The 12,980-nt window shown below is 40.0% G+C and overlaps 1 protein-coding gene across 4 annotated transcripts in view; it reads left to right on the top strand.

Moving 5' to 3' along the window:
• The first annotated feature begins 2,524 nt into the window (after window positions 1-2,524).
• NFAT5 (nuclear factor of activated T cells 5) overlaps window positions 2,525-12,980 on the top strand; it is a 132,873-nt gene continuing 122,417 nt past the window's right edge. For 2 of the 4 annotated variants that reach the window (XM_082863371.1, XM_082863370.1), the window contains exons 1-2: window positions 2,525-2,892; window positions 4,607-4,660. In XM_082863371.1, coding sequence (XP_082719497.1) covers window positions 2,820-2,892; window positions 4,607-4,660 — 127 coding nt within the window. In that variant the 5' untranslated portion in view covers window positions 2,525-2,819. The remainder of the gene's footprint in view (window positions 2,893-4,606; window positions 4,661-12,980) is intronic. The other 2 variants (XM_082863373.1, XM_082863372.1) reach the window with 1 other exon arrangement.

Genomic DNA, 12,980 nt, shown 5'->3' with positions numbered 1-12,980 from the left:
ATAGGGTGGTTTTTAAAATATAAAATAAGATTATTTCTAATATCATATAGAAGGGGAAGCAGATGAGATATTTATGACCAGAGAAGGAAATATCATTGGAACTTGAGGTAGCATGTAATTTACTAAAGACACAATGATCAGATAGTTATTTTTGGTAACCCTGAATATCAGGAAGATCATATTGTATTTTGTGATCAGAGCAGAGCAAACACTGTTTACTAATGAATTTATGTGTGTTTTCAGTCACTGAAAATTTAAGTACAAACTGAAAATCTGGGTCTCTATGCTATTGCGAAGCAAGACCATGAAAACTATCCATTTAAGCACTTTTTCCAAAAAATGTATATCTGTAAAAGGATGGGAGGTGGAGTTAACCATTGAATTTTCAAATATTCATTTAGATATAATCACTGCTTGATGCAGGGCTTGATGGAGTGGGCCCTGAGCTTAAAGAATCCCTGGAATTCACAGTCTAGGTCAAGTCACTCTTTGGGAGACCCCTATTCACCTTGCTCTTACTTAATCAGGGGAAATCTGATTAACATAAACAACAAAGCATCAGTCCTGGGGAAAAAGAAAATCACAAAAGGGCAGAGAAGTGTTGAGGGAAAGGGGAAGGAAGAGGCCTTGCCAATTCTTCACTTGTTAATTAGAGTCAGAACAGCAATGGGGATTTCCTATACCCTAAGTTTGTTGAATGATTACATAGGTCTGGGGAAGAGGGATACACTCAGAGTGACTCACCCCATTTTTTTTTTTTTTTTGTATTGGGGTTTTGCCTGGTGCATTGCACTTTCCTCTCCTCACATTATATATTGACTAATGGAGGGGGGAGGTCTCCAACAGGTGTTTACACCTACTCAGATTCAAAAGCTTTGGCCTAGGCCTTAGCCCGTTGGGCAATGTGGGGTTTGAATCTTCCTCTCTTAAATGAGTGGGACTCGGACTAGTTTTGAAGGGACTTCCGTTGGGACTTGTTACAACAGGGTACAGTGGTGATGTAGACTTGAGGACAGTTTCTTGTTCTGCTTTGCCATCTTGGGGTGGGTCTGAAAAGCTTTCTTACCTCTGACAGGAAGAAAATGTTCACAGGGTTGATTACTACACAGAATGCAGTAAAGACAATTGGGCAACCTGACTCAGATGTTCAGATGGAAAGATAGGTAACTCTGATGACACAAGTTTAAATTCTAGGTCTGCGGGTAAAGCTTTGCAGAGGGACCCACCCCAGAGACATCTGCACAAGGGCCTCCTTTGCTGAGAGCTTCTCCCCCATCCCCGCCACTCCAAGTCCAGATGAACTGCTCAAATTCCTAGGGGAAAGTCTCTATAAACTGTGTGTGTGTATACATATGTATGCATAACACTAATTTTTAAACTTTGTAACTATCTTTGTAGATAAAATAAGAGAAACTAAACCAACTCAAATAGCTTAAAAATGTTGCCCCAGTGACCGCTGGCATCAATATTCTACACAAGATTAAAATTCCCAAGTAGCATACCCTGCACTCCAATTGATATTTTAATAACTTGATTAAAAATTTCTCATAAGTCTATTAGAGTCAGGAAACGGTCTGCGGTGTAGGTGAAGATTTTCAGTTTTTGTAACGGAAACTTTTGGCCGCCATGAACAGAATAGCAAAAACTCAAATGTGTTCTTCCCCCATCCTTGCCTAGTCCAAAGGTAAAAAAATGAAAACCGTTTGGAAGAATGGTTTTTAAGTTTGCTTTTTTCCTCTACAACAGTCACGTGGATTAATATGATTCAATTTTTAAATCGACTTTTATCTCCCACACCGAATAAACCCGGCCATCCCAGCACAATCAGAAAGACTTAAAAAAACATTTTTTCTTTCAGCCCCTAAAGGTTGGGGGAGGGGGGAGAGAAAAAAGGGGAAGGGGAAAGGGTACTTTAATGAAAAAACAACCAATAACGCGAGGTCTTCAGGATATGGTCCGTCATTTCCTAATTAAGAAATGAGTTTGACAGGCTTTTGACCAACTCAATTCAGACATCGCTCTGCAAACCCCAAAGGAGTGGTGACTGTGCAAGCGTCGACACTCTATTCCCCTGCGAGACCCCAAGCCTGCCCACCCAGGACGTTCCGACTCTGGGGTCTTTCCCCTCTTCTCGCAGACGCCTCGGCTCCCCCCCTCCCCAGCTCTATCTCCTCCTACGCTCAGCTCGGCGCTGGGCTGGCCGCCTTCGGCTCGCCGCCACCAGGTCGGTGCAAATACCTTTTCCCTCCCCGGGGCCCCAGGCGCGGACACCTCCCAGCCTCCCTCCCTCCCTGCCGGCGGGGACCTTTCCCAACTCGGGAACAGCAGCCCCAGGCCGCTGTTCGCAGGAAGCGAAGCCCTTGTTGATGCTGTTCCGTGGTGCGCCGCTCCGCCCTCCGGCGTCGCCCGGGCTCTTCCCCGCTCTGGGGCGCCCCCCTTCCGCGCCTGCGCAGTGCCCCGCGGGAGGCGGGGCTCAGATTCCTGTCAGCGGCGGCGGCGGCGGCGGTGGCGGCAGCGACCGTCAGTTTTCGCTGAGGAGAAGCACGAAACGGACCCGTTGGCTCTCCCCCTCCCTTTCCCCGCCCTGAACCCCCCTCCTGGCTCGCCGAAAATTAGTCTCCGTGGAGTTTCCCCTCCACCCCGACGCCGTTTCCTCGGTCCTCGGCTCAGTGGAAGTCACTGCCCTCGAGGAGGAGGCAGCGGCAGCCGCCTTCGCCTGCCGCCCCCGGTTCGGTGCCCGCGGTCCCGGAGAGGAGGTGCCGCCGCCACCGCCGCTCCCCCCCTCCCGCTGCCCTCGGGCCGGGCTGGGTCGAGCTGCGATGCCCTCGGACTTCATCTCATTGCTCAGCGCGGACCTAGACCTGGAGTCGCCCAAGTCCCTGTACTCGCGAGGTGAGTCAGGCTGGGGGCTGGGGCGTGGGGGCGGGGAGGCCCAGCGCCGCGGAGCCGGAGGGGTCCCGGTCGGGGGCGGCTGCCGAGCCCCTGCCGGGATGGCTTGTCTTGGGGGGTGGGGAGAGGCCGAGGAGGTCGGGGGTTGGTGGAAGGGGCCAGGGAGGAGTGGCGGCCCCTCCCCCGCGGAGCCGCCGGCCGCACGGGGCCCAAATGCCGTCGGCCCCCGGGTCTCTGCGGACCCGGTGGCTCTGAGCGCTCCTCGGCGGTCGGGCCCCGCCACACTCCTCGAGCGGCCGGCCCTGGCCTCCCCGGCTCGGGGATCACCCCGGACTGGGCCCTGCGCTGGGGCCGCCGCGATCCGGCTGCTGCGGCTCCTCTTACCAGGACCATCGTCCCCGGCAAAGTTGCCCCCAAACGGGTGGCATAGCCTGGAGCGGGTTCTGGGTTCAGGGTCACCATTTTTCTCCCTCTCCAGGTTGTTTGTGCGCCGTCGTTCTGCCCCCCTCTCCCTCCGGCCTAGTCCACTCCCTCCCCTTGTTGGGACGGCCCCCCTCGACCAGGCGTCCTTCTTTCCTCGTCATCTTATGTCTGGAAAGAGCCCGAATTTTCTTTCCTTTTCTTTCTTTGTTTTTTTCCTCTCTTTGCACTTCTGTGGCATTCTAATTACTTACTTCTGCCTCTGTTTTACAAAGAGAGGGGTGCTCTCCCTGAATTAGTTTTATTCCTCTCCTGTCCCAGGGGTACCGGCTCAGGCACAGTTGCTGCCCTTTGAGAATTTTCTCTTTCGTTGCCGTTCCAGGGCTCCTTGCAGGGAGGGGGCATCGGACACAGTTTCCCGTTTTAAAACTCTTTTGGCTAAGGCCTGAAGGGGATTCCCGGGATATAAAATATTAACACTTGAGCTGATCGCTACTGGGGTTAAATTCCTATACTGGACACCACAAGAATGTGTTAGAACAGGTTCCTTGTGCAAGGGCCATCAAACCAAAATGCTCCCACTGCACTCTTAGTCACTTTTTAAATCACTGGGAGGGGGCAAAAGACATAACTGGGCTATTTTACCATGTTAAAAAAAACATTGTGTGCCATTGTGAACCTCCTTCCTGAGAAATTCAGGGTTTCTTCGGTTTTTGATTTGATGTATCCATCCGCTGATTCCACCCCCTGCAAAAAGGGGGTCTTCAGCTTCACATTCATGTATTTAAAATCGTTGAAGTGAATCAGAGTGAGGTGGTTTTCTCTGGAAGGTGCTGGACTTTATAGACTGACGATTGAGTTTGTACACAGAGTCCTACTTAGTAACTGTAGCCATTGTCTGTTGCTCTGATGACTTTAGTTGGCAGTCACCATCCTGAAATAGTTTGGAAATATTGTAGTTTTGAGTGTCAGAAAGGAAGAGACGATATCTAGAGGTGATTCTTAGAGAAGGGCTAATGTGGTACAGTTGGGTGCTAAGAATAGTCAAGACATTAACACCGTTTGTGCAGTAATCATCAGATAATTTTCCATGAAACAAATGCTTTATGAAAATCTAAGTTTAGTATAGAGACCAGTGTAGAGGCAATTCAGCCTTCTTTTGCGAGAATATATTCACAGATAGGGACTTCAGCTCTTAAAATTACGTGACAATTATATAAGAGATGTATGCTATCCTTGGCTTTTTTTTTTAAGTCATTCAGCATAAAAAGTACTTAATGCTTTTTGTGTTTTTCAGATTCTCTGAAGTTACACCCATCACAGAATTTTCATAGAGCTGGACTATTGGAAGGTCAGCAAAGTGCCATTTTAAAGCATATTGTGTGAGTATGCAAAGGCTTTCTCTGAAATGGAGTTTAAATGAGAAAGTGTTAAACTTTGCAAACTCATACAATCTAGTTTTCTCCTAAAGAGCCTGATCCTTCTTTTAGAGCAGCTGAATGTTTTAGTGGATTTTGTTACTGTGTTTGATGTCCTTGTTAGCTATTTTATCTGTTTCGAGAAGCCTTGGGAAAAAACCCCACAAAACTATTAAAAATTATGTGTTGGGTATTCTACTGTAGAATTCCATATCTTGATTCTAGTTTTTTACAAAACAAACTGAATATGAAAAGGCTCAAACATTAAGATCATGAACATAACTAAAAGAGTGACACCAAACACATATTTAGTTTGGAAAGTCAGAATTTAGAACTTTCATATGCTGAGCATTTCAGAATGGCATATTAATTATTTATTACAGAAGCATTGATGTCATTACTCTTGCATCATTTTTAAGGATAAGGAAAGCCAAGTAATAGAGATGATGATTGAGCTATGCTTAGAAAAAAGGGTTTTAGAAAGTTCTGGAAATGTTAGAATGTGTAGCATAATTTAAACAGCTGACGATTACTTTAGAAAACATTATTCTGTGTTGTTTTTAGCATTTTAAGACAAAAAAAGGACTACTTGTTTTTGCAGTTTTTGAAGTGATTTCACGTATGTCATTTTTGAATCATGTAATCCTGGGAACTGGACAGCAAGGATATTAATTTTCCTATTATAAAGATGAGTAACCTGAGGCTGAAATTAAGACTTGGGGGGAAAAAATCATACGGTAGTAGAAACAAACAGTGCTTTTGTGTTGTAGTTGGTGCTCTTTACCCAAAGCCAGGCTGCCACTGTAAAATATATATGTAACCAGTAACATAAGCATTTTATGGTCCACTTAAAAAAGGCCCTAAATATTTAAGTTCGACTTGAGTGTAGGTGTCAAGGGAAAAAGCGGGTTTTGTAATTAAGCTTAAATTTGAATACCAATTTAGCTACTTGTGACCTTTAGCTCTGTGACCTTGGGCAACTGATTTTACCTCTCTAAACTTTAATGTTCTTTTATAAAGATGTATATAATCTCTTAAATTTAGTGAGCTAATGTGTATGAAAATGCCTAGTATAGTGTCTGGCTTAATAAATTTTTTTTCCTTTAGTATCAGCTAAATTGTTTTAACTATAATTTAAAGCATATAAAAGTTCTCAGATTAATTATTGATTATATTTATACTTATAAAAAGTCCATAGGTATATATATACCTATGGTATATATTAGTATGAAAATCAACTACACTTTGAGGCAAGGAATTTTTAGAAGTGTTTCTTAGTGAAGTAGATTTGTTGTTTCTATTTGTATTGTTCAATTTGTGACCATGTTGTGGAGTTATATTTGTCTGTACAAAAACTCATCCATTTTCTGGGCAGCAAACCAGAGTGTTATAATCATAGAGATTATCAGGCAGGAGAAAGATAAGAAAAAAAAACGAGTGTTAATTATTTAAGCAAATATTTTTAACAAGTTGATGGAAATGCAGGCAACAATCTAGTATGTATATTTACATGTTTATGCCAAAATACTTTAACTAATTTTTCATTTTGGTTGAGAGGATACTCAATTATTTAAAGTAATACCACCCTTTATTGATTATATATAAGTTGTAAAATGTATAAGTATCAAGTATGTCATGTTCTCATATCTTTGATACAAGGTATCATAAGAAAGTTGTTTGCTTGTGTGATGAAAGGATTTAATCTATGTACCCTATTTCTATTTTCAACCTTTTATTATGGACATTTTAAAGAATACACAGAAGTGGAGAGAATAAAATGATGAACACATCATTTTGTTTATTTATGGGTTTATGGGTTTATTTATTTATTTATGGGTTTGGTGGTACCCATCACCAAACTTTAATAGCTATCAAAGTATGTCTACTCTTGTTTTTTTAATCCTCTCTCCTCCCCCCAAGCTGTATTATTTTAAAGCAAATACCAGACATCATAATCATTTCAGGTATAAATACTTTTGTATCATATTGATATTTTTTATATTACTTTTTAAAATACTGTATTCCAGGAAATACAAAAAATTCTTATTTCAGCAAGATATTGTACAGCAGGAGGCTACTGCTCCTAGTGTATAAGAGCAATCTGTGCTAAGTTTGTAGGTTATGTGGTCAGACTTGGGTTCAAATCCTTGTTTGATGTTTGTGTGTGACCTCAGCTTAGTCATTTAATCTTTCTGTGCTTCAATTTTCTCTTTTAAATGGGGGCAATAATATCTTCATCAGAGGTGTTGTTAAGATTATTTGAGGCAAATTCGTGTAAAGCATTTAACCTGGTGTATAGTAAGCTCTATAAATGTTAGCTAAATTTGAAAAATTAAATTTAAAATTTTAAAAATTTAAACAGCCATCTATATAGTTCCTACTATGTGCCAGGAACTTTACAAATATGAACTCACTGAATTCTCATAACAGCTGTTTGAGATTGTTACTATTACCCCATTTCACAGATGAGGAAGCTAAGGAGGCATAGGGAGTTTCAGTAACTTACCTAGAGTCACACAGCTGGTAAGTTGTAGAGCCAAGATTCCAGCTCAGGTAGTCTCACTTCAGAATCTGTTATCTTAAGTACCATACTGTACTGACTCCCTACGATATATAATATGAAGTATTGTCTAGTAATATTTATGTATGTATGCTTTACATCAATAGTCTAGGTTTCTTTTTTCCTTTTTTTTTAACAAAGTATTTTTTAATGGTTTAATCCCCCCCCCCCCCCCCCCCCCCCCCCCCGCCACCGCGTTGGGTCTTCGTTGCTGTGTGCAGGCTTTCTCTAGTTGTGGCAAGTGGGGGCTACACTTCATTGTGGTGTGCGGGCTTCTCATTGCGGTGGCTTCTCTTGTTGTGGAGCACGAACTCTAGGCACGCAGGCTCAGCAGTTGTGGCACACAGGCTTAGTTGTTCCGTGGCATGTGGGATCTTCCCTGACCAGGGATCGAACCTGTGTCCCTTGCATTGGCAGGCAGATTCTTTTTTTTTTTTTTTTTTTTTTTTTTGCGGTACGCGGGCCTCTCACTGCTGTGGCCTCTCCCGTTGCGGAGCACAGGCTCCGGACGCGCAGGCCCAGCGGCCACGGCTCACAGGCCTAGCCGCTCCGCGGCATGTGGGATCTTCCCGGACCGGGGCACGAACCCGTGTCCCCTGCATCGGCAGGCAGACTCTCAACCACTGCGCCACCAGGGAAGCCCGGCAGGCAGATTCTTAACTACTGTGCCACCAGGGAAGTCCAGTAGTCTAGATTTCTATCTAATAACTAAAAAACTCAGCCCAGTGTGAAGGGAATTTAATTATTATCATACAATTTGTTAAATTTTTTAGAGAACATAGGTTTTACAAATTAAAAGTTGTTTTTTTTTTTTTTTTTAAGGAAGACAAGGTTGGAAAACCTACAGTTGGGTATTTAGCTTCAAAAAATAGATTTAAAATCTCTTTACTATTCAGTTTGCATTTATCTTTCATATCAATGCTGGTCCTTCTACTCCCTCTCCCCCTTTTCAAGAATAGGAAATTAGGGCTTCCCTAGTGGCGCAGTGGTTGGGAGTCCGTCTGCTGGTGCAGGGGGCGCAGGTTCGTGCCCCAGTCCGGGGGGATCCCGCATGCCGCGGAGCGGCTGGGCCCATGAGTCGTCGCTGCTGGGCCTGCGCGTCCGGAGCCTGTGCTCCACGACGGGAGAGGCCGCAGCAGTGAGAGGCCCGCGTACCGCACACACACACAAAAAAAGAATAGGAAATTAGTTTCTTATTTTTTACTTGAGATATAGTTGACATATTACATTATGTTAGTTTCAGATTCACAACAGTGATTTGATACTTATATATATTGGGAAGTGATCACCATAATAAGTCTAGTTAACATCCGTCACCCTGCATAGTTCTGCTAATACCGTTTTATTTAATTTGGTGATTGCCTGACAATGGGAAAAGAGTTTAGCTATTTAATGTAATGATATGTAGCCATTAAAATAATGTTTCTGGTGACCCCATAATTACATGTGAAACTCCTAATAAGTAAATAAAAGATATTGTTGCAATTATATTAAAAATAGCTTGCATAGAAAAAAATCCTGGACAAAAGTATATACTACAGATTTTTACTTTTTGATTCTATTTTTGCATTTTCCGTACCTCTTTAAAGAAGGTAGTTTGTATATATTTTTAAAAAAATAAAATGGTTTACACTTACAGTGTTCAGACTTTAAGGCTAGGGTTCTTCTTTGGAGCACCTGGAAAAAATGTTCAACTACAGGAAAAAAAAGGTGCCATTTCTTATACTTTCTGTATTAAAAAATGTTGATTTTGGCATATATAGTTTGCTATATAAAAACTGAGATTAAAAATTAAACTAAATAAGCAAATAATAAGAGGTCATTCTAGAAGTACCTATAGAGATGTAAGATAAGATGGTAGAAAAATCAGATAAAACAGGAAAAATAATATAAGCAAATTGGAAGAAGTAAAGTAATAAAAACAATGGATTAAAATTTTTAAATGCTTTTAAAAGTGAGTTAAGAAATTACATATGGATCAAATTAAAAGAAAATATGAAATATTACATTGAGTAAGGGGAAAATAACCTTTTTTTTTAACTACTCTCAATCTGTTTGATATTGTACCATGCATAATTTTACTTTATAGTTCAAAAATGAAAATCCTAAAAATAGTAACAGTGTTTTTACTGATTTTATGGAATATTTCTGAATTACCATTAAGCCTGATTTATTTCTTTCCTAGGGCCTGTGTTCGTAAGGTAGGCCATTAACTCTTTTTTTTTTCCATAAATTTATTTTATTTATTTATTTATTTTTGGCTGCGTTGGGTCTTCGTTGCTGTACTCGGGCTTTCTCTAGTTGAGGCGAGTGGGGGCCCCTCTTCATCGCGGTGCGCGGGCCTCTCACTGTCGCGGCCTCTCTTGTTGTGGAGCACAGGCTCCAGACACTCAGGCACAGTAGTTGTGGCTCACAGGCCCAGTTGCTCCGCGGCATGTGGGATCTTCCCAGACCAGGGCTCGATCCCGTGTCCCCCGCATTGGCAGGCAGATTCTCAACCACTGCGCCACCAGGGAGGCCCCAGGCCATTAACTCTTAACATGATGAAATGTATGAAGATATCTTACTGGAAAGGACTTTTTGAAAGTATTTAACATTAAAAGTAATCTATTGGATTCTTTTCTTGTTTAGTATCTAGTATTCTCTATTGCTCCATACTTAATAAACTAAAAATATTATTGAGGAAATAATTATGGAAATGAATTTCAAACATGTGACAGAATCATACCTAGTTCCTGCCAACTTTTTGTTTCTAGGATCCATCACTCTCTGATTTCCTATCATTTGTTTTTGTGTCTCTTCCTAAACTCTGCTTTTTTAATTTTTATTTTTACTCAATACTGGAATTCTATTGCTTGTTACAATAAGATGATAGAAATTCATATTTAATCAGATGGTCCTTGGTCTGCTCTTGATTCATTCTTGACTCTACTGTATTTATTCCAGGAGTCCCCTAAAACTTGAAAATGGTAGTACAGATAAACATTTCTTATTGTGGTCAATGTTATATATAAAAATAACCACTTTTTATTAGAAAAAGTTGACCCATCGGATTATTTTCTATTAAGAATAACAGGTAATTAGAAAAAAATAAAGATCAAATTAATCTGAGATACCAGTTGGGCCTGATTATGTAGTGACAGGATAATTCTGCTAACTTTATGAGAAGTAAAAGACTTTCTTCAATAGATATGTTGCTTATTATCTTACGCTCTTTTCTTGTTGCTAAGATTTTATTTCAAGTTACATGAAAGAGAGTCACGTCTTTTATTTCCTGTTGCCTTAATAAAAATCAAGGTTAAAAAACTAATGAGGTATATACACTAATTATAAACATGTATTTGAATGAAAAGGTAGAAATAGTCTATGGATTAACTACAGGTAATGATTTCAGCTTCCAAATGTAAATAAAACCTGATGTTGTGATGAAGGATCTATATATTTGATGGTTTCAACTAAAGATGTGATACATGAGATTTTTCAGTTACTTTTATTTATTCTTAATAACTTAAAAATAGATTTTTTCTCTTGCTTTTATTTTTAATATTTATTTGATAAGTAGGTACTGATTATTACTGCTGGCCAGCCATGAATCCTTATCATTTCTTTCCCATTCAGAAATGTTATTATTAGTCCTTTAGTAAATTTGGTAGTTGGTTTTGAAGGTGAGACAAGAACAGAAAAGTTACTAATAAATAGTGAGCCAGGTTGATTACTCTTATCTTTATAAATTTAGTTTTAGTTTTAAAAAATCTATGTAAAGCAGTCTTTGTAGGACATGTCAAAAGAAAGTGTTGGTAAAGAGAATAAAGAATAATAAATTTAGTGTTAGTAATAATTGAAGTCATTTTTTGAGCAATTTGTATGTACCAGCATTTTACAGATATTTTCCACGTTTAATCCTCAGAAAAGTCCTGTGAGATAGTATCAGTATCCCTGTTTCATAAACGAGGAAACTGAGGTACAGAGGGATTCACTGATTTTCTTAAGGTTACATAGCTAGTGGAGGAGGCTGGTATTTGAAACTTGACTATTTTACCCCAGAGTTTTGAGTTTATACTTAACTTTCTTACAATACAAACATTTGATAATTGGCATTTACACTTCAGGCCCTAAAAAGATTACACCACTGTTCAGATGGTATATAAAGAGTACTTTGTGTAGATTTCTTTAGCTTAACAGTTCCCATAAAGTAAGGAGGGAAATTCTATAAGCCACACAAAAAATCAGTAAAGATTATGATGATAACCCTTTTTAAGAATATTTTAGCACTCAAAATTAGCAAATCATTTCCTGGCTTTGGTGCATGTAAATCAAGATTTTGCTGAAGCACACTGCTGGTTGAACCACCTCTGTTTTGACTGTTGATGGTGCTCAAAAGTGAAAAGGAAGGGCAAGCCACCACCTAAGGAGAACTGCTTTAAAAACGGAAGATGCCATGGGGCTCTTGATTTCTTTGGCAGTAGTTTTATGGAAGCATAGAAGTCATTGCACCCTATTTCTGCTGGTATGTTTCAGAGCGTAACTAAACCTGAGAAGAGATGAGTAACAGAAAAAGCAGTACTCATAGAGCATTGGGAGTTAGTTCTATTTATTGTCGTGGTTGGTGTTTGTTTTTGAACTTCCTGAAAATTCTGTTAGGCAGTAGAAAATTTGCGTTTTAATTCTAGTTAAGCCTTGAGACCATGTGGAAAATCGTGTAAGCATTCCTTTTCTTCAGCAGAGACATTGTCATCAGGCTTGCTTACCTAAGAGTTGTGAGGAAGAATAACTGAAATAATGTTAGAGGATTTTGAAAACTATGAAATGCTATACGAATAGTGATATTTTGCATAGGGCCCTATTAATTTACTTTGGTTCTTCTTTCCATTGTCTGTCTCTTTTTTTCCCCCAATCTTCCCATTCTACCCATGTCTCCATTTTCTCATGGTACTCTCTACATTTTGCTTGTTGGTTCTGCTGTTCTTGTATCCTTTCTTTCCTCTCTTTTAGAAAAACAAACCATCCTTATAGAGGTACACAGGTACACCCATTTCAAGTGTTCCTTGAGTTTTTAACAGGTGTATACATTTGTGTAATCACTACAGACAAGATACAGAACATTTCAGTCATCCCGTTAAGCTGCCTCTTGATCTTTTGTAGTAAATTCTGCCCACTCCAGCCCCTCAGGAAAACTGATGTTTTTCCTTACCAAAGATTAGTTTTGCCTTTCTTCAGAATTTTGTTTAAGTGGATTTATGCAGTACACACTATATTTACAGTATACAGTGTGTACTCTTTTCTCTTTAACTTTTGTTATTCAACCACCATAACCTTCTAGAAAGGAAAACTAGTTTTTTAAAGGACATAACGTTAATAAAGCATTTTTTATTCTCTTATATATTCCTATATTCTATAATGTAGCCAAGTGTAGTTTTTTAGAGATGATTTTTTTATGCTTATGTGCAAGGTTACTTAGTCATAATATTATAGTTATAGTATTACATAGTAATATTATAATAATAATATTATTATTATTCATTCACTCAAAGTGAATTCACCCATATATCCTGGCCACATATTGCTTATAGTTTAGTAAAAGAGATTGTATGTAAATAAACAGTGATAACACAGAGTTTTAAAGGGTTTTGTAATTCAGTCTGGAATGAAGAATGAAGTTAATATGAAGTTCCTATTTGTTAATAGGAAAATAC

Source organism: Leucopleurus acutus (assembly GCF_964270905.1).
Source record: "Leucopleurus acutus genome assembly, chromosome: 20".
In the NCBI taxonomy this organism is placed as follows: Eukaryota; Metazoa; Chordata; class Mammalia; order Artiodactyla; family Delphinidae; genus Leucopleurus; species Leucopleurus acutus.
This window is presented reverse-complemented; position numbering and strand designations above follow the sequence as displayed.